The following is a 24,789-nucleotide window of genomic DNA, read 5'->3' as shown; positions in this document are numbered from 1 at the left end:
GTGATCTAATATAAAAAATATTAAATGGATTTATGAAACATTATATATATATATATATATATATATATATATATATATATATATATATCATGTAATAAATATCTTAATTTCTTTTTCAAAAAATATAGCTACGGATTCTGAAACATTATATAGTGTCAATAAAATCTCAGCGACTTTTTGACATTTTATTTCTGACACTGCTAACAGTATTGTTGATACCAACACCATTCTGCCATCTGAAATGTTATGTATATACTGTAACATTACTTTCTGCTAAATGCAAGAAAATAACACGTGGTAAAATAGTGTATAAACTTGCCTTGTACAGTGAAATAGTGTATAAACTTGCCTTGCACAGCGAAAGAGTATACAAACTTGCCTTGCACAGTGAGTGTACAAATGTGCCTTGCATTAAATAGTATATAAACTTGCCTTGTACAGTGAAATGTGTATAAAATTGCCTTGCACAGTAAAATATAGTGTATAAACTTGCTTTGCACAGTGAAATAGTAAAAAACATGCCTTGCACAGTGAAATAGTGTATAAAACTTGCCTTGCATAGCGAAATAGTGTACAAACTTGCCTTGCACAATGAAATAGTGTACAAACTTGCCTTGCACAGTGAAACAGTGTATAAACTTGCCTTGCACAGTGAATATTGTATAAATGTGCCTTGTACAGTGAAATAGTGTACAAACTTGCCTTGCACAGTGAAATATTGTATAAATGTGCCTTGCACCATGAAATAGTGTATAAACTCGTCTTGCACAGTGAAATAGTGTATAAATGTGCCTTGTACGTGAAATAGTGTATAAACTTGTCTTGCACAGTGAAATAGTGTATAAATGTGCCTTGTACAGTGAAATAGTTTACAAACTTGCCTTGCACAGTGAAATATTGTATAAATGTGCCTTGTACAGTGAAATAGTTTACAAACTTGCCTTGCAGTGAAATATTGTATAAATGTGCCTTGTACAGTGAAATAGTGTACAAACTTGCCTTGCACAGTGAAATAGTGTATAAACTTGTCTTGCACAGTGAAATACTGCATACATGTGCCTTGTACAGTGAAATAGTTTACAAACTTGCCTTGCACAGTGAAATATTGTACAAATGTGCCTTGTACAGTGAAACAGTTTACAAACTTGTCTTGCACAGTGAAATAGTGTATAAATGTGCCTTGCACAGTGAAATAGTTCATAAACTTGTCTTGCACAGTGAAATAGTGTATAAATGTGCCTTGTACAGTGAAATAGTTTACAAACTTGCCTTGCACAGTGAAATATTGTATAAATGTGCCTTATACAGTGAAACAGTGTACAAACTTGCCTTGCACTGTGAAATAGTGTATAAACTTGCCTTGCACAGTGAAATAGTGTACAAACTTGCCTTGCACTGTGAAATAGTGTATAAACTTGCCTTGCACAGTGAAATAGTGTACAAACTTGCCTTGCACTGTGAAATAGTGTATAAACTTGCCTTGCACTGTGAAATAGTGTATAAACTTGCCTTGCACAGTGAATTAGTGTACAAACTTGGCTTGCACAGTGAGTGTACAAACTTGCCTTGCACAGTGAAATAGTGTATAAACTTGCCTTGCACAGTGAGAGTAGCTTCAGTACTGACATCTCCACACATGCATGTGTATTTCCCAGTGTCTTTGAGCGTTACGTCGGCTAAGATAAGCTGCTGCACATAACTGTCTGTAGTAATTGAAACATTTTTGCTTTTCCTGATCTCCTTGCCATCCTTGAGCCACCTGACAGGAAGGTTTGGTTTGCTCAGTTCACAGGTCAAAGTTACTGTGTCCTTTTCTGTGGCAGTCAAGTCTTCAAGAGGCTTGGTGAATTTAGGTGGAAGCTCTGAAAATGGATGATTGTTATTAAAATGATGACAGCACTATGAAGTCACTGTAACCAGTAACTATGATTTGTTCAGGACCTACACAAGTGTTCCAAACAAAATTCTATCTCACCTATGTATAGTGTTCTGATGACATTGCTAACAACTGAGATCCTGGTATATCGAAGTACAAACTTACAGGCTTACAGTAATACTGTACCAACATTTCACTTAAATTATGTGACTGAGGTAGAAGATATACAACTTTAAAAACTGCAAGACTGGATCTAGATAATGCTGATGCTGATGAAAATGCCACTGTCCTTGGCCATCACACCACTATACACCACTATTCAGATACAAGATAATTCAATAATCCCTCAATGACCAAGTATAAAATGTATTGGATTTTTATGCTATAAAATATAGAATATAGAGAAAACAATAGCCAAGAATATCTTAAAAGATTGTTCTTAAACAAAACAGTATGTCATATACTTAAATAATTGGCATCTTGGAGAGAGAGAGAAAGAGAAACAATGTTACACATAAAGACAACAAACATTACCTGTTACAGTAAGTGTGGCTTCAGTTTTTACATCACCACATACACACGCATATTTGCCAGTGTCCTTCAAAGTTACATCTGCTATCACAAGTTGCTGAATGTAGCCATCAGTTACTATGGAGATGAGGTCAGTGGGTGTAACTTCCTTGCCATCCTTAAGCCACTTGACTTTGACATCAGGTTTGTTTAATTCACATGTCAGGGTCACTGTGTCAGCTTCTTTGGCAGTAAGGTCCTTTAGAGGTTTGCTGAATACAGCTGGTAATTCTGTAATGTGAAGAGAAAAAAAATGAACAAAATTATCGCATCTTTCCCAAGTCTGTAGAATTTCAGTCTCTGTCTTCCCAAGTAAAAATATGAATAAATTAGTATTTCTAAGTCTGTTTATGAAGTCATTATAATATATTCTATTGATACAATATAAGACTTGTGTTGATAATTCAGATATTCCAAAATTGTTAGCATCTGTGTGAGGAATATGACAAACAAACAGTACAATAGTGATAAAGATGAGATAGCTAAACGGTGATACATGAGAAAGAATTGCACAGTTAAGAGCAAAATGATATTGACTGAGAGACAAAGAAAAATACATTTAAAAAGACAGACAGACACATAAAAAGGAAAAATACCTTCAACAGTGAGTGTAGCCTCTGTTTTTACATCACCACAGATACACATATATTTGGCACTGTCATTCAGAGTAACATCTGTCATCAAAAGTTGCTGAATGTAGCCATCTGTTACTATAGAAATGTGGTCATCTGGTTTGACTTCCATGCCATCCTTGACCCATCTAACCTTGACATCAGGTTTGTTCAACTCACAGGTCAATGTCACAGTGTCTTTCTCTTTGGCAGTGAGGTCCTTGAGGGGTTTACTGAACTCAAGTGGTAATTCTACAGGAGAATAATGTTTTAAGATAACTAAATATGCTCCAATTCAGTTAGATTAAATACTTTTCACATCAATATTTTTTTCATTTTGATATTAAAAAAGTATTATGACTGGGACAATGGTGTTTCCCATAAGACAGAATGTATCTGTCAGAATTAAAAAGTTGCCACATTTTCAACTGCCATTGTAACTCAGATTTTTCCATTTACCAGCAGGGCCAACTCATAAGGAAATCAGCTGGATCCCTCAATATTTTTACTGGCCCCATGGGTCTGCATCTGTCAGTATTACCTATTCCTCCTCAAAGCTTTATGCCCGAGGGCCAGCAGTTAAGTGGCTAAATCAACTACTGCATTGACTTAAGTAAAGGAAAGTTATTGAGCAGTGAGAGAGAGAGAGAGAGAGAGAGAGAGATTAGTACTAGGAAAAATAATTACATGGAATTATATGGAAAGACAAACAAAAATGAAAATAGAACAGATAGGTGCAGAAAGTGGACACATACAAAGAGCAACTGGGCAAGAACCAAAAGATGTTAAGAAATGACAGGCTTTCAAATTCTAATAAAACCAAAATGGAGAGCAATTGAGAGATGCCACTTGAATAATGAGACAAAGAGACAGGCAATAAAGAGAAAATAATTTGAAATTTTGTTATACCTGTTACAGTAAGTGTGGCTTCAGTTTTCACATCACCACATACACATGTGTATTTGCCAGTGTCCTTCAAAGTTACATCTGCCATCACAAGTTGCTGAATGTAGCCATCTGTAACTATGGAGATGAGGTCACTTGGTTTGACCTCCTGGCCATTCTTGAGCCATCTAACCTTGACATCAGGTTTGTTCAACTCACAGGTTAAGATCACTGTGTCCTTTTCTTTGGCAATAAGGTCCTTTAGAGGTTTCCTAAAATCAGCTGGCATTTCTAGAATTAAAAAAATAATAATCACAATGCATATCTTTTCACTATTGTGAGTTGACTAGTTTTTATAGGTAGCAATTTTCATTGCTTTTATGTGTGATACAAACCATTAATATAAAAGCCCCAACACAGAATGATCCTTCCTGGAAACAAGAGTACCACTTCCTGAATCTAGAAATGTAAATATGTATATAACTGCTTTAAACTGAGTCCAACTGCAATCAACAAAGACCCTGATCTGATGCCACATAATGCACTAGTGGATCAGGGACTGTATTGATTGTTCTAGTGCTTACTCCTAACAAACTGCACAGATCCTGATTCATTGGTACATTAAGTAATGGTAGATCTAGGTCTGTGCAGTTGGTAGTTGGACTTTCCAAAGAGTATATAAGGTACCACAAAAATTGTTGTGTTGGTAAAAACAAAAAATAGATTTTCATTAAAATAACTGAATTTACAGCATGTAAATAAACTCCAAACTGTCATCATATTCTGCATGAACTCATTAACCCCAGGAGGTTTTTGTCATTTTCATCTTAAATGCACGTAGGAAACACATTTTGGGAGCCATTTCTGAATAAATCCTAATACATTGACTTCCAAGAGATTTCCAGTTAACTTAATGCCTAGTTGTGTTAGAAATGTTGTTTTTCGTTGGCTATTTCGCTCATGCATGAGCATAAGGGTAAAAGTTGGAGTTTTTTTTTATTTTTATTTTTATTTAATGGATCAATCATTTTCATATCCAGACCACTTTTTATTCCAAACACCCATCTTATCCTACTGTTTGCAAAGGTTCACCTGTCTGTATGCAGTTCAGACTGTTTTGCCTTAGATCTGAGGCCAAAAATCTAAAATCCAAACAAAAATCAGATTCCAAACAACGTGCAAAGTTTTGGTGGAAAAAAAAAATGTGGTCCAAAAAATTAGGTTTTCCCCTTGGCTTTTTTGTAGTGCAGCTAGAAAGTTCAGATTATTTGGTATCATTGTAGAGCAGTCTACCTTTCTCTAATTCAACCCACTTTAGTGTATCTTAAATTAACTTGACACTACAAAGCTTGGAAGTAGGCTACTGTCTCCTGATGTGTAAATGAGATGCCAGGGTTTTATGAGTTAAGAAGTTATATAAATTAGTGACTTTCTACATATTGTATATACAAATATATATTAGTGACTTTCTACATACTGTATATAAAAACATATACTAGTGACTTTCTACACAATGTATTTACAAATATACACTAGTGACTTCCTATATACTGTGTATACAAAATATACACTAGTGACATTCTACATAATGTGTATACAAAATACACACTGGTGACTTCCTACATACTGTGTATACAAAATATACACTAGTGACATTCTACATAATGTGTATACAAAATACACACTGGTGACTTCCTACATAATGTGTATACAAAATACACACTGGTGACTTCCTACATACTGTGTATACAAAATATACAGTAGTGACATTTTACATAATGTATATACAAATATATATTAGTGACTTTCTATATACTGTATATACAAATATACACTAGTGACTTTTTCTATATATTGATATTGTATATACAAATATATACTAGTAACTTTCTTCATACATGTATTATATATACAAATATACACTAGTGACTTCCTACATACTGTGTATACAAAATATACACTAGTGACATTCTACATACTGTGTACACTAGTTACTTTCTATATACTGTGTATACAAATATACACTAGTTACTTTCTATATACTGTATATACAAATATCACTTGTTACTTTCTATGTACTGTATATATAAATATCACTAATTACTTCATATATACAGTATATACAAATATACACTAGTTACTTTCTATATATTGTATATACAAATATACACTAGTTACTTTCTATATACTGTATATACAAATATCACTAGTAACTTTCTATATAATGTATATACAAATATACACTAGTTACTTTCTATGTGCTGTATATACAAATATCACTAATTACTTTCTATATATTGTGTATGCAAATATCACTAGTTACTTTCTATACATTGTATATACAAATATCACTAGTTACTTTCTATATACTGTATATACAAATATCACTAATCACTTTATATATACTGTATATACAAATATATACTAGTTACTTTCTATATACACTAGTGACTTTCTATATACTGTATATACAAATATACACTAGTTACTTTCTACATACTGTATATACAAATATACACTAGTTACTTTCCATATACTGTATATACAAATATCGCTAGTGACTTTCTATATACTGTATATACAAATATACACTAGTTACTTTCTATATACTGTATATACAAATATCAATAATTACTTTCTATATACTGTGTATGCAAATATCACTAGTTACTTTCTATATACTGTATATACAAATATCACTAATTACTTTATATATACTGTATATACAAATATCACTAGTTACTTTCTATATACTGTATATACAAATATACACGTTACTTTCTATATACTGTATATACAAATATCACTAGTTACTTTCTATATACTGTGTATGCAAATATCACTAGTTACTTTCTATATACTGTATATACAAATATCACTAGTTACTTTCTATATACTGTAATTACAAATATACACTAGTACTTTCTATATACTCTATATACAAATATCACTAGTTACTTTCTATATACTGTAATTACAAATATACACTAGTTACTTTCTATATACTGTTTATACAAATATATACTAGTGACTTTCTACATATTGTATATACAGATATACATTATTGACTTTCTACATACTGTGTATAGAAATAAACATTAATGACTTTGTACAGACTGTATAAACAAATATACAATATTGCATGTACTCTTTGATACAAAAAATATTTCAAAACATGAGTCCTTTGTTAATTTTGCATGATTTTTGTTAAGTCTTCTTTACCTTCAATAACAAGTGTGGCTCCTGTTTCAACATCACCACAGATACATTTGTAGATTCCAGCATCCTTCAGGGTGATATCATGAAGGACCAACTGCTGTATGTATCCATCTGTGCTTATTTTCACCTTGTCGCTTGGTTTTATTTCCTCACCATCCTTCAACCATTTGCCACGAATATTGGGCTTAGAGAATTCACAAGTAAGAGTGACATCCTCTTTTTCCTTGGCTGTGATGTCTTTTAAAGGCTTTGTGAATTCCTGTGGAAGCTCTAAAATAAATATGGAAAAAAATAAAGTTCTAACTTTTTGGTTTCAAATATACATATCTGATCCAAATTTGTCAATACAGAAAATGCTGTTTGTCTGAACTTCCGAATTATGTGTAACAGCTATACAGTTGTTTTAATTCATCACTACAGGTTCAAAAAATTCCCATATTATAAGCACAAGAACTGATATCATTTATACGAAATTCTAATCCTAAATCTTATGTATATTCTGTCATGAAATTATATTCTGGTTCTCATGTGAGTTTAAATCTTCCCAACTGTAAACATTTTATAATGAAAATTTTACCTCATATTCAAGCCCATTTATCTCACTCACTTTGTGTTTTAAAAAAACACATTCTCTCATTGTTTACCGCTGCCTACTGATGTAACAGTCTGAAATCTCTTCCCTAAAGCATTAGGCCTGCTGGCATTGTGTAATACTTTTGAGAATGACCTCCAAAAAGGGAGCTAACTCATCAATTAAGAGATAATCATGTACAATATATTAAACCTTGGTGAAGGTGTGTCAGACAGCTAGATATTTGTACTTGTTGCCAAAATATTTTGAAAATTAACACAAAGATTTTGATTTCGAAAAGGGGAGACAATTTAACTAAGGGAATATAATCACCTTTGATAGTGAGCCTGGCTGAAGATTCAGACTTGTTAGGCAGCTGGATGGTATATTCGCCTTCATCCTCAGGAATAGCTTCCAGAATCTGAAGGACATGTCTGTAACGGTCACACAAAATCTTGATTCTCTCACTGGGTGTCAGTGGCACCTTGTTTTTGAGCCAGCTTACTGGAACATCAGGGCGACTTAATTCAACATACATCTCAATGTCTTCACCCTCAGTGCCAGTTGTATCTCCAAGACGGTGGGAAAATTCTGCAGCAGATTCTGGGAAAGAAAGAAAATCAATCAATGAAGACAATTCAATAAAGTTTTGCTTTAATAACAATCACAATAAGAATACAGTAAAAAAACAACATTATGTTTGGAATGTTGTTGCTACAGGTTCAACAGCATTTTTCTGCACATGATGGGCTATATGTGGTGGCCAGTATATTTTGGTGGAAGAAGAACTTGGTCAAAAACACAGGAAGAACCACCAACCCACAGGAAGTTACTGGCCAACAATTTCACAGACCTGCATTGGCCAAGCCCAAGTGGACAGAGGTGAAATGTCAGTGATCTGTAAAAACAATTGCCTTAGGACACTGGGCTACCCAGGAACACCTGACTGGAATAAAAATTACTAGCATGTTTTTTTTTTGCTGCAATTCATAGATGTCATACAATATGTATTAATCATTAGAACAAAGCAACTATCTGATACACAAAGATCATTCCAATCATACCATTGTTAAATTGTGATATTTAAAGAAATGAAAGTTACATAAAACTGCAGTACTAGTCTTACCTTCCACATAAAGCATGGTTGTTGACTCGGCACTTCCCACCATGACAGTATACTCTGCTTCATCATCCAAACTGGCCTGTCTGATTGTCAGCATGTGGCGAATTCCATCCACACTGATATCATAGTGTGGAGATTTGGTGATTTGTTCTCCATCTTTAAGCCACATGGCAAGAACTCCTGGCTTATTGACTTCACAGACCAGTGTAATCGTATCTCCCTCAACGCATTCATTTCTATTCTGCAGTGGCACTATGAACTCAGTTGGAGATTCTGCAAGCAAAACAGAAAAGACATGTTTCAGATATAGTCAGGAATATACTGCAAAATGTTTTCATTTATACCATCTTTTTAGTTTAAAATAAAATTAGTCTCTTTGACCTCAAAATTGCTTTAAATAAGATCATCACTGAGTATGACTCACTGAAAGTAATTAACAAATAGTCCGGCTTTTTATGACTACTGAGTCAATCTGATATTTTTTCATCAGTATTTTGTGAAACCATTTTAAGATTACACTTCAATTATATGCTATTGTATTTTAAAATGATACAACAATTCTTACATTTCAATTAAATGCTATTGTATTTTAAAATGATACAACAATTCTTACATTTCAATTATATGCTATTGTATTTTAAAATGATACAACAATTCTTACATTTCAATTATATGCTATTGTATTTTAAAATGATAGAACTATTTATACCTTTCAATTATATGCCACTGTGTTTTAAAATGATACAACTATTATTACATTTCAATTATCTGCTATAGTATTCTAAAGTGATACACCCATTCTTATACTTCAATTATATGCTATGGTATTCTAAAATGATACACCCATTCTTATACTTCAATTATATGCTATGGTATTCTAAAATGATACACCCATTCTTATACTTCAATGATATGCTATGGTATTCTAAAATGATACACCCATTCTTATACTTCAATGATATGCTATGGTATTCTAAAATGATACACCCATTCTTATACTTCAATGATATGATATGGTATTCTAAAATGATACACCCATTCTTATACTTCAATTATATGCTACTTTAATCTATTTCAACCCCTTTCGTATGGAATGAATAATCCATATTCCAACCCCAACACCTTTGGTACTGAAGGTGAGTGTGTGTGCGTGTGTGTGTGATTTGGATTTTAAATGTAGCTTTACAAAAATTTCAGTCTTGTCCTGCAGTGTGGCAGTTTATAGTGATGTCTAGTACTGGGGCATCATACCGCAGACATGTAGCATAATGTCCCACCCAGTCACATTATCCTGACACAAGGGTGAATAGTCCTAACATTAATCTCTTAATGCTGAGCACCAAGCAAGGCAACTGTTAGTACCATTTTTTAAAAGTCTTAATATGACTCGGCAGGGGTTCAAACCCGTGACCTCCTGCATCTGAACAGACACTTTAACCACTAGGCCACTGGAGCAGTCTAGTATGGTAGGAATGAATGCCTAAGATTAAGGAAAATTTCTTGCATCCATACAAGTTGATCTTAGAAAAGCTTTCGACCTTGTTCATCATAATATTCTTATCCACAAATTGAGCATTTATCACCGTAACAATTTGACTGATTGGTTTACATCATATCAAACAACAAGAAAATCTTGTGCCAAAATAAATGGCAGTTATTCTAAACAAGAAACAATTACATGTGGAGTACCAATGCCAACTGAAAAAGCAATTTCCAAATGCTCAGCATTATCAAAACACAGAGGACTCGCTGTATCGAGAATCTGAAGATTTTGCTAGTACCTTCTACGAATAGTGGTGCTACGCTGTGTTTGTCTTTCACAACAATGGTGTATTCAGCACGATCCTCTAGCTGAGCATTTTTTATTGTCATTGTATATTGTGTCTTGTCCTGAGAAATGATGTATTTGTCAGAAGGTCCGATCTCAATGCCATCCTTCAACCACTTGGCAGGTAGATTTTCTTCAGTGACCTCGCAGGTGAAAGTCACATCTTGTCCCTCATGGCAGGTTGCCTCATGCAGTGGAATTGTAAACTGAGCTGGTGCTTCTGAAGATCATAAAGAATACCAGATTAACTAAATTAGCTCTGTTCAATTTAAATATTGAAAATGAGACTAAATGAAGAATTTTGTTATGCCTTCTACATCATGCATTTAATAGCATGCCATATAGATCTGTGAAATAATAAAGTTTAATGCTAAATAATGTACGAGATTAAAGGTCATTCTGAAGTTTACACAAAACACAATTTACAAATGGATTCACACAACAAGACACCCCTGAAACATGCATCAACCATACCATTCAGTGCATAAATTCAGTTATCATAAGAAGAAAAAAAGAAACAAAATACCCAGAATGATTGTCTGGATTTTCAAGATGCACAAATTAATATGTAATGTAAACAATATCCTAAACATAATGCATCCACACATTCAAAAGGAAACGAAATATGATCAGTTTTGATAAGTACAACATATATTGTATTACATGTAGGACCTTGCAACAGGGCCTTACATTACTGGGACCTTTTTCAGTAAACCAGCATGGATTTCATACACTTTTTGTTGCTTACTGATTACTTCACTCTTGAAAGATGCAGGTCCATATGCAGGTCCATGTGCTAAGAAAGCATGTCAGTCTTTACAATAATTTTGTCTGACTTTAGCTGAGTCATTTGAGGAAAGTTATAAAACCAAATGCTCCAATACTGTTACTGCTCCATCTTTTACTCTAATTCCAAGGTATTTTGTTGTACTTTTGAGTTGAACCCATTATTGTTTTTAGAAAAAAGGAAAGCCTTGTACTCATAACGTTGTCAGTAAGCAGAAGCTTAGTACTGTGACTATGATTAGCATTCTTAAATAGCACTGAATAAACAATGGAAAGTAGGTCACAGCGACTCAGTTTCAAAGTGTAACATTCATCTCAGGATGCACCCAAATTCCAACTTTAGTGGCAACTTTCTAACTTAGGTGGCAAAAAGTTGAAAAGCATAAGAATTAAAGCCTAAGAAAGGTCAAAGTGACCTAGTTTTGGTAAGCAACACAATCAGCAAAGATGCATCCACACTGCAAGTTTAATCTCAACATTTGGCTTCAAGTCGAAACAGGGACAATACACTGATGGACAAGACAAAGAAAAGGTATATATCACCTACTTCTAAACATTGGGGCATTACATTTTTTGAAAAATACAATAATATTAAGCAATACGAACCTTCAATGCCTGGAATATCCATGCTGCGACGTCTCCCAATGATGACAACATAATCTCCATAATCGGACATGCAAAGGTCATGAATGGTAAGCGTGTGCATGCAGCCATCTTGGTGAAGCTCATACTTACTACTAGGGGCTATCTCTGTATTATCTTTGTACCATGTTACATCGATGTTTGTTTTGGACACGATGCAAGTAAATGTGGCCATAGATTCTGAGTCAAGACTGTGATGTTTAAGATTCAATGACAGGTTAATGGGGATTTCTGGAATGCAAAGTTTTTTGGGAAGGGATTTTGAGTCATATGATTTTTGGATAAAATCTCCTACATGTGCATATCAGATAAACAGAGTATTGGGAATACATGTTTGATTCAGAATGTACAACTACGTGAAAAAGTGGGACGGTGCGGTGTAGAGTGAAAACTTCGAGGTGAACATGTGAGGAACAATGTTCTGTGTGAATATATAAACATTAGTCATGGTTTATGAAATTATACCCCTTTGTCTGACCCTTGTTTATAAACATAAAACAAATCCTGTTTACTTGTATGCTAATATATATTCAAGTGTTTACATCAAATGTAATTATATACATAAATTCTATGCCAATAACAAATACACTTCAATCTGTGCTACTAGTGTTACATGTTAAATAAGTTGTATATAGTGAGTTGATTGCATGGCAGCTTTGTTATATTTGATGTAATACTCCTATGTTAAAAAAAATTGCTTTTCTTAACTGTAAAGCAAACTGGTTTTCTTTTTTAAATGATGACTGCAGTATGTCCTGTTAAAACAACATGATTGTGTTTGCTAGGTAACTATTATATATGTATATTTATTTGTAAAAATCTAATAAGGGTACAAGATATAAGTATATTGACAGTTAACAAAGAATTCAAACTAAAGTGAGTATTTACTTATTATCACATGTAAGGGCAACATAAAGAAGCAGATACTAATATTAATTAAGTACAAGCACTATAAAACCTATAAAAACTATTCATTAAAGATATTTAAAAAAACTCTGACAAAAAAAGGGCTTAAATAAAATAAAATAGAAAATAATGAAAAAATAAATTTATAAACGACATAAAAGCTGTTTAGGTGCAAAAAACATTTGATAAAAGGATGGCACTGAATAAATATTATGTAATTTGTGTTTATATTGGCATCTTTTAAACAAATGAGATGTCTTTATGTGACTAGAATAATTAATGTCATGGTGTAAATTATCTGTCATAGCATAAAAATATTAATGTTGTTGCTGGAAGGAGGTGCAGGGTGATAAGGCATCAAAACCTACCCCACTTTGCTGCATGCAGGGTTAACATTGAAACATTACAGACCTGTCACATGCAATTTTGCAGTAGTAACCCTGTCACCAATTTTTAATGAATATTTCCCATCATCCTCAAAATTAAGATCTGTAACAGTAAGTTTGTGTACTCTGCCATCAACATGCATGGCATATTTTTTACATGAAGTGATTGGTCGATTGTCTCTTAACCATGTGACTCGTGCATTTTCATGTGAGAGCCTGCAAACAAATGTTGCTGACTGAAGTTTGCAGGCTTCAACTGGTTTCAGAGGTTTAACAATCTGGATTTGTGAAGTTTCTGTAAATAGAAGCAAGCAAAAGAAATCCTGTTAAGTTATATGGGGTCATGCATATGTGAATCCAAATAGTAAGTCAAGAAATTTCTTCGATTTCTTTTGTGACTCTTTTACACTAAAATCTTGAAATGAAATCTGCCAAGATAAACAACTAAAATTTATTTAAAATAAATTGTCATCTTTTTATCAACTTTTTAAAGTTCTATATTTTCAAATGAAAAAAAACATATGCATAAGTAAATTTCTTCACATCAAGTCTCAAAACATAAAAGTGGCATTGTTTAGAAGAAATTTCTTTAAATTAACTTATATATGTACAGTATCATTATTAGCCTGATTATGTGTTAATTCATACTGTAAGAGATACATATTGAACTTATTAAGTTAGACCTAATGGTCGTATGAATCCAGATGAACGAGTCCATATTATAACAGTGAGATCTAATGGTACTATGAATCAAGATGACTGAGTCCATCCTGTAACAGTAAGACCTAATGGTCATATCAATCAAGATGAATGAGTCCATACTATAACAATAAGACCTAATGGTCCTACGAATTCAGATGAATGAGTCCATCCCATAACAGTAAGACCTAATGGTCCTATGAATTCAGATGAATGAGTCCATCCTATAACAATAAGACCTAATGGTGCTATGAATCAAGATGAATGAGTCCATCCTATAAACAGTAAGACCAAATGGTCATATGAATTCAGATGAATGAGTCCATCCTATAACAATAAGACTTAATGGTCCTATGAATTCAGATGAATGAGTCCATACTATAACAATAAGACCTAATGGTCCTATGAATTCAGATGAATGAGTCCATCCTATAACAATAAGACCTAATGGTGCTATGAATCAAGATGAATGAGTCCATCCTATAACAGTGAGACCTAATGGTCATATGAATCAAGATGAACGAGTCCTTATTACAACAGTAAGACCTAATGGTCCTACGAATCAAGATGATCAAGTCCATACTATAACAGTAAGACCTAATTATCCTATGAATCCTTATGAATGAGTCCATCCTATAAAAGTAAGACCTAATGGTCATATGAATCAAGATGAATGAGTCCATACTATAACAATAAGACCTAATGGTCCTATGAATTCAGATGAATGAGTCCATCCCATAACAGTAAGACCTAATGGTCCTATGAATTCAGATGAATGAGTCCATCCCATAACAGTAAGACCTAATGGTCCTATGAATTCAGATGAATGAGTCCATCCCATAACAGTAAGACCTAATGGTCCTATGAATTCAGATGAACGAGTCCATATTATAACAGTAAGACCTAATGGTCCTATGAATTCAGATGAATGAATCCATATTATAACAGTAAGACCTTATGTTCCTATGAATCAAGATGAGTGAGTCCATACATTAACAATAAGACCTAATGGTCCTATTAATTCAGATGAATGAGTCCATCCTATAACAATAAGACCTAATGGTACTATGAATCAAGATGAATGAGTCCATCCTATAACAGTAAGACCTATTGGTCCATTGAATCCAGATGAATGAGTCCATCCTATAACAATAAGACCTAATGGTCATATGAATCAAGATGATTGAGTCCATATTATAACAATAAAACCTAATGGTCCTTTGAATCCAGATGCTTAAAGATAGATTTTACTGTATACATTTGTTCCTCTCTCTTTTCATCATGCAAATCATGCTTTTTAAAATATACAGCTGTATCCAAAATCTTTAAAATCTATAATGATAATTCCACATACATGTATCTGGACTTTTCAAACAAAGCCTTTACAAACACTGTAAAGGGGCACAAATCTATCCCTACCAAACACCCCTACTCCCCTCCATCAGTATTCAATATGGTAGCTCTTTATGCACAATAAAATGAGCTTGGACCTTGAACTGGGGAACATATTATCTACCCCTATGCCCTCTTCCCCATCCCAGTAAGAGATGTTTACTGTGTTAAGTCTAAATGCATAAAATATGCTTGTACCTTGAACAGAAGCACATCAACCTCAAACTCCTCATCCCACCTCCATTCCCATGTGGATATTTAATGTGGTAGCTATCGATTCACAAACTATGCTTGCACCTTGAACAAAGGCACATATTATCTATGTGCAAATATGCTTGCGCCTTGCACTAGGGCAAATATCTACCCCTACCCTTCTTCCCCATGTCATAGATATTTAACATAGTAGCTATCTATGCACAACAAAATGTGCTTGACTGCACTATGAAGAGGGACATGTATCATTCTTTATTTCACTACACGATAGAAATAACCTTGTGTGAACTTGAATACAGCTGTAATGCAATAGTCATGTGCAAGATCTACCCAAACTTACTGTGGATATCTGATGTGATAGCTTACTGTGGATATCTAATGCAATAGCTTACTGTGGATATCTGATGTGATAGCTTACTGTGGATATCTGATGTGATAGCTTACTGTGGATATCTGATGTGATAGCTTACTGTGGATATCTGATGTGATAACTTACTGTGCATATCTGATGTGATAGCTTACTGTGGATATCTGATGTGATAGCTTTTTATGCACAATTAAAAAAATGTGCTAGACTGCATAGTGAAAATAAAAACAAATCATTCTTTCTTTCACTGTTCCAGAGAATGACCTTGTGAAGATGAAAAGCATCAGTTACTTCAAAAATGAAAACTTGGAATTTAAAATTTAACTGGGAATAAAGGATTTCTGAAATTTGTTCCCAAATGTAATGGCGAAAGCAGATTTTTGGGGAAATTATGTTTCTCCAATAATACTTATCTGATCACATTACATTAGGATAACTTTCTCTGCTAACTCTGAATCCAGCATTCCCACAGAGATGGAGAAACGTCTTCCTGTCTATACATTAAACAGACAAAGGGAAGTCACTCTTACAGGTTAATTCCCCTTCTACCAACTACAAGACTACAGTTATACCTCGTTTAAGCCAGTTTTTACTTCATTTGTATACCTGATCTATGTGAGAGTACACAGATCTAATAATTCCCTTTACCCAAGTGGCCAATCTTTGTTGGTTATGTCTTGCATTCTTGCCTTCTATGGTAGGAATAGTCTTTGTCCATGCATCGCTGATAACATCTGAGCGTATATACAGGGTCCTACAGTTTTGCTTCTCTCAACTAATTGATCAAGGAGGGGAACTGAATAGTCATTGTCATTTGACTAGTGACAGCAAGCTGTTCTTAGCAAGCAACCAGAACATATCATTAGAATGACTGAACTGTCAGAATAAAACTGCATGTAGTTCAGATCTATGCATACTGTATGCAGCTCACTCACTTTGCATGTCAACATTAGCATTGTGATAAATTGCATGTCATGTACGATAGCTATTTCAGAGCATTGTGGGGGTGGGGGTGGGTGGGTGGGGTGGCTCAAATACTGACATGTTTGGCCAAGATTCCAGTTGGGAATAACATAAATGAACATTGTCTGGATATGTTAGAATTGGACCAAAAGACAGAGTTTACCTTGGTGTCATCAAAATCATCTCCTCCAGGAAGTCTGAATGTGTCAGATATCATGAAACAATATCACTTGAATGTGATAGGGGCTTACATGTCGACTTCCAAGCAGAGTAGAAAGATGCTTACCATTGGGGAATGGATGCTGAAACTGGTGTGACTTCACTGATGTAACACCAGTCACTGACAGCACACAAATTCGCCTTTTATGTCTTCAGCTGTTTAATCCTCTCCATGACTAAAACTCCAAACTTGTTTTGATTCTGAGTGATGAACATTTGTCTGATCTGCATGTTCTGGTATTTCCATTTTATCACCTTCACTGACAGGAAATGATGTTGAAGGATAACCAGCACACATCATAATTTTGGCCATTGGATATGCCATCAAAGTGATTACACCATGGAATGGAGTGACCAATGTGGTTCCGATGGACAGCTTTATATATAATGCCAGTTTGCATCTGCATCATGGGTGGACAGGGCATCTTGACATCCCCATGAGACTAATCATCATGTAAGGTGTATATTAAAAGTCTTGATACAATGTATTGGAGCATGTTTGTTGTTGCAGCCCATTAGCTGCTTTTCCAAAATGTTGGACAAAGTATTTTGTACCAAAGTGTACACACATAACATGTACCAATGAACAACTGTATGAGTAACCATTTCTCATGTCCATCCTCTACTACCTTAAATCATTTAAATTCTTTGCACTTGGTTGTCATTTCTATAATGAGGAAGAGGAAGAAGCAAGTGCATGCAACAAATATAAAAATATGTAAACAACATTATCAAAATGACTTAGAAGTTTAATAGATGATAACTACTGCACCTGAAAATTTCTCCAATGAAATTGAATGCTGCCAGTTAAAATCACATGTGATAATAATGAACTGTATGATAATAACAAGAATGTTAATAAATCTGCAGAATTCGCACAAATGTAATATGCACCATATAAAACATGATATAAAAGATGTTAACTTTCTATGTCAATGAAAATAAAAGATGAATAATTTGAACTTTAAGGAAAAGATTAAATCAAAAAAAGGATTTTACAGATGCCATCTTTTTATCATGACAGCGAAAGTGAAACTGGTGTAAACTAGATAAAATGATAGTCACCTGGAAGGTAGAAAGGGGAGTTAACCTGTAAGATTTGTTTCCCTTTGTGAAAGACATTCCTCCATCTTTCCAGAAAGGCTTGATATGGAGGAAGCAGAGAAAATTAACCTAATGTAATGTGATCAGGTAATGTATTTAATGGAGAAATATTATAGGATGTCACTAGTTTGGTTCATAAGTTGCAGATGACTGATGCATACAAATTAGTAATCATAGTATTGGTTTTGGGAATTACACAAACAGACACAAATACAAACATATATAACCAAACATGCATGTACATGGGAAATATTCTAAATATTCATGTAAAATTTGTAGAAGAAAACTTGTTCATTAATTCCTGCATATCAGTTTGATTGAACAGTGTAGACTTGAAAAAAAAGCTGCTAGACATGCCAATGTAGAACAAATATAAAATCTAAACAACTTGTTTTATAGTATTTAATCATCTAAGTTACAACAAGTTTTCTACTACTTACAAAATTAAAGCAAGCGTGTTCAAGTTAAATCAAGCTGACACCTGTGTTTTAGTGCCAAAAAAATATAAGTCCCATTAAATGTCTCTTGGTGACACATGTTGCTTAGTGCCACCAAGAAAAATCCCTATAAATGTCACCTGATGATACATGTGCTGCAGTGCAACCAAGGTAAGTCCCTGAAAATTTCATCTGGTGAAATGTGTGTTGCAGTGCCACAAAGGCAAGTCCCTACAAATTTCACATGGTGAAATGTGTGTTGCAGTGCCACAAAGAAAAGTCCCTGAAAATGTCACCTGGATTTTCAAAATGTTTAAATAGCATTGCATGTATATTTAATATATATTCTCAAAAATATATATTAAATCAAATTTATTATTAAGTGATGAGTTCTCAATTACAATGGCACAAAAAATATGTTGTTGTTGTTGTTGTTGTAGGGTTTAACACCATTTTTCAGCACAAGATAGGCTATACATGGCAGCCATTATAAATGGTGGCAGAAGAACCTTGGAAAAACCCAGGAAAGAACCAAGAACCACCAACCCACGAGAAGCTACTGGCAAGCTTTCTCACATACCCACATTGGTTGAACCTGAGACTTGAACCCAGGCAGACAGAGGTGAGATGGCAGTGATCTGTAATGGTGAGTGCTTTAGACCACTAGACCACCTGGGGCCCCCCCCCAAAAAATAAACAATACAGTTATGTGCAAGGGCTACCTAAAATTATTTGCCATTAGTACTTGGACAAAAATAAAGGTTGTAAATTCTTCAAGGCTTCCATGTATAGGCTGTTATATAGGCTGTTCTATAATACTGGAACAAGTAACCAAGCATTAAGATCGAAAAATAGTAAAAATATATAACTGATCAAATGTGAAATAAAATGATGCTATCATAACTGAAAGATTAATTTGACTGGTTTTCATTTACATCTTATATTTACATTTCTTTCATTCTATAATCTTGAGAATTCTACATGCTTTTAAGTTCCTTCTATACAAGTATATTTAGCAAGTATTACCATAATGAACTAAAAAGTAACCATGATACTACTGTCTTAGATTTATGCAATTTCTTTGAAACATTTTGAAAATATAGAAGAGCACTTACCATCCAGATGCAATTTGGCTGAGCTTTTCTTATCTCCAACAACAACAGAATATTCAGCAATATCAGACTTGCTGGTGTCCATGATAATAAGCGTGTGTTTGTTGCCCTCATCCCTGAGAATGTGCTTGTCACTGGGTGCAATTTTCTGATTGTCCTTGTACCATGTGACACTGACATCATCTTTATTGACTTCACACACAAAATAGCTGGCTTTGTGTTCTTCAACATGTTGTTCTGTTAGTGCAGCCAAGATTTCAACAGGGGTTTCTAAAATTAGCAAGGAAAGAATATTTTCTTTCTACCATAATGTCCAAAATAAATATGCAAATGTTGAACACTTCCAATAGATTTATGGGGAAAATCTACATGCATAAGATGAATTTACTTCAGCATAACTGGACATGTGTCTCTACAGGGACGAATTTGTCATGAAACTTTATTGTTCTTTATAAACAAAGATGGATTTTGACATCAAATTCAGAGTTCAACATAAACCTGAAACTAAAATCCAGCAATATGATTGGATCTGATTATCTAACTTAATTCTGACCAATCAAATTTCATAAAACCTACACTTGTCTTATACTTTAAAATCTGTTGGTAAACTTGGAGACTGGTTCTAATCCATACTTTTGTTTATACTCACCTTCTACTGTCAGTGTAGCAGTCAGCTTCTTATCTTCAACTCGAGCAATAATCTCCCCTCCATCAGGAAGAGCTGCATCTTTGATCACAAGCTTGTGTTTCTTGCCATCAGTGAGAATCTCATACTTTTCATCCTCAGTGATTTCACGGTTGTCGAGATACCATTTAACAGTCATTCCCTCTTTGTTAACTTCACATGTGAACTCAACAGTTTCACCTTCCTTGACAATCATGTCACTGAGAGGCTTTATAAAGTCAGGTGGCTGCTCTGTAAGTGAATTATCACAGTATATAAATAAAAGTCTACAGTTGGCAAAAATTATTTAATAATGGAACTTCAGTACAATATTAACATTAGTGATACAATCAATTTGTTTTCTTGATAGTGCCACCTACTGTTACAAACCCTGCAATCAGAATTTACTCCCTGACCTTGACACCAGTTTTAGGTCAGAATTCATGAAAAAATTCACACAACATACTCATTTCACAGAGTAGATTTATTCTAATTATGCATATGATCTCTTACAAATACCAAATACAGTCTGATTATGATCTGAAAAAACAAAAACGACCAGTATAAGTTCATCTGGTGCATACTAGAGTTGAATGAAATTCCAATATTTACAATTGTATTTGTTCATGTGCACCCACCATACTACTGTTGAATTAATTTGATTTCAAAGGTTCATACCACATTTGCTTATGTATAAGACTCGAAAAACAATAGCTGAATGAACTGGCCTCCAATACCTGAATGAGGACCCCAATAGCTGAATGAACTGGGCTCCAATAGCTGAATGAATTGGACTCCAATAACTGAATAAATTGAACTCCAATAGCTGAATAAATTGGATTCCAATAGTTCATACCCTATATGAACAACAACCATACAAATGTAAAAGGTGCAGACTAAGATCTGACATCACATACTGGGCCAGCTGATCTTAATTTGAACTTTATCTGTATTTATAAAACACATATACTCCGGCCATCTTAATTAGAACTGGATCTGTATTTATAAAACACATATACCCCTGCCATCTTAATTAGAACTGGGTCTGTATTTATAAAACACATATACCCCTGCCATCTTAATTAGAACTGGATCTGTATTTATAAAACACATATACTCCTGCCATCTTAATTAGAACTGGATCTGTATTTATAAAACACATATACCCCTGCCATCTTAATTAGAACTGGATCTGTATTTATAAAACACATATACCCCTGCCATCTTAATTAGAACTTTATCTGAATTTATAAAACACATATACCCCTGCCATCTTAATTAGAACTTTATCTGTATTTATAAAACACATATACCCCTGCCATCTTAATTAGAACTTTATCTGTATTTATAAAACACATATACCCCTGCCATCTTAATTAGAACTGGATCTGTATTTATAAAACACATATACCCCTGCCACAAAACAAAACTATAAAAAAATTAAAACTTAGAAGAAATTGCAAGTTGCTATAATGGCATCAAAACAGGTGATCTACTGAATCTAATTTGTCTGAAATGTTTTTTGCTTAATTTCATTTGCAAGGTCCAAAACATTCAAAACAAATAAATAAAAATAAAAAACTGAAACTGAATATACAAATCTACAGCAAGATCATCTGCAGAAATTCTAAATGATGCCAAGATGTTTTTATAAGATACTTTCACTAAACTAGGATTTGCAGTCATACAGGGACACAGATTAAGAACTAGGATTTGCTGTCATACAGTGGACACAAATTGAGAAAAGATTATCACATTCACCTGGGTGAGGCAATCTGCTGTTTCATAGGAACAAATTAGTGAAGTATGTTACCCGTGGAAGTTACAAAGATGTGGCACAGTTGCATGTACATGCTTCTAAATGTGAAATTCAAAAGTCCCTCCAGGCAGCAAGTACACCTCCTCATCTGAGATATGACTCCACACAACCTTTTATCATTGACCCTTAAACACACAGATCATCTTCATCTTATATGTGCTTCTTGAATGGAACTGAGTATTACCAAACAAGCTGTATCCCAACGTGTATCACCAGACAAGTTGTATCCCAATATGTATCACCAGACAAGTTGTATCCCAACATGTAACAAGACTGAATTGTCTTCAATACAACATGTATCAGGATTGAATTGTCATCAATACAACATGTATCAAAACTGAATTGTCTTCAATACATCATGTATCAAGATCAAATATGGCCTTGGATTTACTTCCAACAGTTGACATCATTTCATTATTTTATTGTTGTGTACTGATAATACAAGTCTATATCATAATATTACAGAGGCAATACAAGTCTGTATCATAATATAACAGAGGCAATACAAGTCTGTATCATAATAAAAAAGAGGCAATACAAGTCTGTATCATAATATAACAGAGGCAATACAAGTCTGTATCATAATATAACAGAGGCAATACAAGTCTGTATCATAATATAACAGAGGCAATACTGAATTAAAACACAACAAAGCTTTCAATTTAATTAGATAAATATTGTATACACCTTGCATTTTAATTTTAATGCTGTGATGCCACAGGTAAAAGATTGTTTTGTTTAGTTCAGCTACTACCAACATTAAAGTGGGTGTGAAAAAACAAAAATAGTTGTAGTTACCCTGTACAAACAAGCTGGCGGATGATTTCTGGTCACCAAAGGCAACCGTAATTTGACCTTCATCTGTGAAGGACACTTGTTTCATCAGAAGCTTATGTTTCTTGCCCTCTCTTATGAACTCTATCTTTTGACCCTCACGAAGCTCAACATTGTCAAGAAACCAGCGTACTTTGTCTAAGGGCATGGAAAGCTCGCAAACAAATTCTGCAGTAGATTTCTCCAAAGCTGTCACATCGGTGAGAGGAACAACAAATTTAGCAGAAACTTCTGCAATAAAGCATATTAAATAGTTATTTCTACACTCACTTTATCATAAAATATCAATAAATATTCACACAAAACTACTGTGATCTACTTTACTACAGCAATGAATAAACAAAACTAGCAAGCAGGGCTAAAATAAATGAAAGAAAAGACATGATAAAACATATTCCTTAAAGACTGTTCCTTAACACATGAGATCAAAATGTTTATATTAGAATTATATTCTTTCTATGTGCAAGCAGCAAGCAAAAGTATCTTTTGAAGTGAAGCCATCTCTTCTGCCAAATATATTTTAACAATTCAAGTTGCATTGTTATATTAACAAATCCATGAACTTTTCAAAATTAGCTTTCTACTTTAAAAGATGATGAGAATGCCCTTGAAATGAAAGGCTGACAGAAAATTCAAAACCAAATTTAACTATTCATACAGTACGCAAACCTTCAACAGTGAGTTTGGCAGAAGTTGTCTGCCCTGCAAACTTTGCTGATACATCACCACTGTCCTCGGGGGTCAAATCAGTGATGGTCAGTGTATGGGTCATGCCCTCTGACCTCCTACGGTACTTCTGTGAATCTGTAACTTCCTTGTTGTTGACAAGCCAGACAACATCAGCTTCATCATCATTCACTTGACAAGTAAATGTGGCCTCCATATTCTCAGAGACAGTGGCATCCTCGAGTTTCATGGTGAATTCTTTGGGTACTTCTGTAATAGAGATTACAGAAAAGGGGTGTACACCAAGAACTAAATATTCCATGTACCACAATAGAATTGTGAAAGTGAATTCTAATCCAATAACTCCCAATCACCCTTTAGCAATTGTCATAGAAGTTTACAAAGTTAGAAGCGAAGAAAATTTTGTATGGCACATCCATGCCAATTTAGCAATTGTCATGGAAGTTTACAAACTTTGGAAGAAAACTTTCTATAGCCTCTCCCCCAATTCCCCTATAGCAATTGTCACAGACGTTTATAAACCTAGAAATGTTATGAAAGTTTGCAAACAAAGAAATGAAGAAATATTTGCATGGTTTCCCATTCCTCCTTCAGCAAATGTTATAGAAGTTTACAATGTTACAAAGCAAATTTATATGCCTCCCAAATTCCCCTTTAGCTATGGTCATGGAGCTTTCTAAACTTAGAAAGGAAGGAAAGTGGTTTCTAAGCCATACCACATGGACATGAATTTTGATAACAGTGCCAAACTTAGAAAGGAAGAAAAGTGGTTTCTAAGCCATACCACATGGACATGGATTTTGATAACAATGTCAAACTTAGAAAGGAAGAAAAGTGGTTTCTAAGCCATACCACATGGACATGAATTTTGATAAC

At 34.0% G+C, this 24,789-nt stretch overlaps 1 protein-coding gene across 38 annotated transcripts in view; it reads right to left on the bottom strand.

Moving 5' to 3' along the window:
* LOC149789875 (uncharacterized) overlaps positions 1-24,789 on the bottom strand; it is a 704,306-nt gene that overhangs the window by 282,792 nt on the left and 396,725 nt on the right. For 37 of the 38 annotated variants that reach the window (XR_016423748.1, XM_089971883.1, XM_089971882.1 and 34 more), the window contains 13 exons: positions 23,896-24,162; positions 23,191-23,457; positions 20,559-20,825; positions 19,913-20,179; positions 12,076-12,342; positions 10,637-10,903; positions 8,859-9,128; positions 8,066-8,335; positions 7,165-7,431; positions 3,967-4,233; positions 3,043-3,309; positions 2,411-2,677; positions 1,596-1,862 (listed from right to left, as the gene is read on the bottom strand). Coding sequence is in view for 37 of the 38 variants with exons in the window: in XM_089971883.1 (XP_089828009.1) it covers positions 1,596-1,862; positions 2,411-2,677; positions 3,043-3,309; positions 3,967-4,233; positions 7,165-7,431; positions 8,066-8,335; positions 8,859-9,128; positions 10,637-10,903; positions 12,076-12,342; positions 19,913-20,179; positions 20,559-20,825; positions 23,191-23,457; positions 23,896-24,162 (3,477 nt within the window). In the remaining variant the exon portion in view is untranslated. The remainder of the gene's footprint in view (positions 1-1,595; positions 1,863-2,410; positions 2,678-3,042; positions 3,310-3,966; positions 4,234-7,164; positions 7,432-8,065; positions 8,336-8,858; positions 9,129-10,636; positions 10,904-12,075; positions 12,343-19,912; positions 20,180-20,558; positions 20,826-23,190; positions 23,458-23,895; positions 24,163-24,789) is intronic. The other variant, XM_089971897.1, reaches the window with a different exon arrangement.

Source organism: Sinohyriopsis cumingii, chromosome 10, assembly GCF_028554795.1.
Source record: "Sinohyriopsis cumingii isolate HCF-2022 chromosome 10, ASM2855479v2, whole genome shotgun sequence".
NCBI lineage: Eukaryota > Metazoa > Mollusca > Bivalvia > Unionida > Unionidae > Sinohyriopsis > Sinohyriopsis cumingii.
Note: the sequence above shows the minus strand (reverse complement) of the source record. Positions and strands in the feature narration are given on the sequence as shown.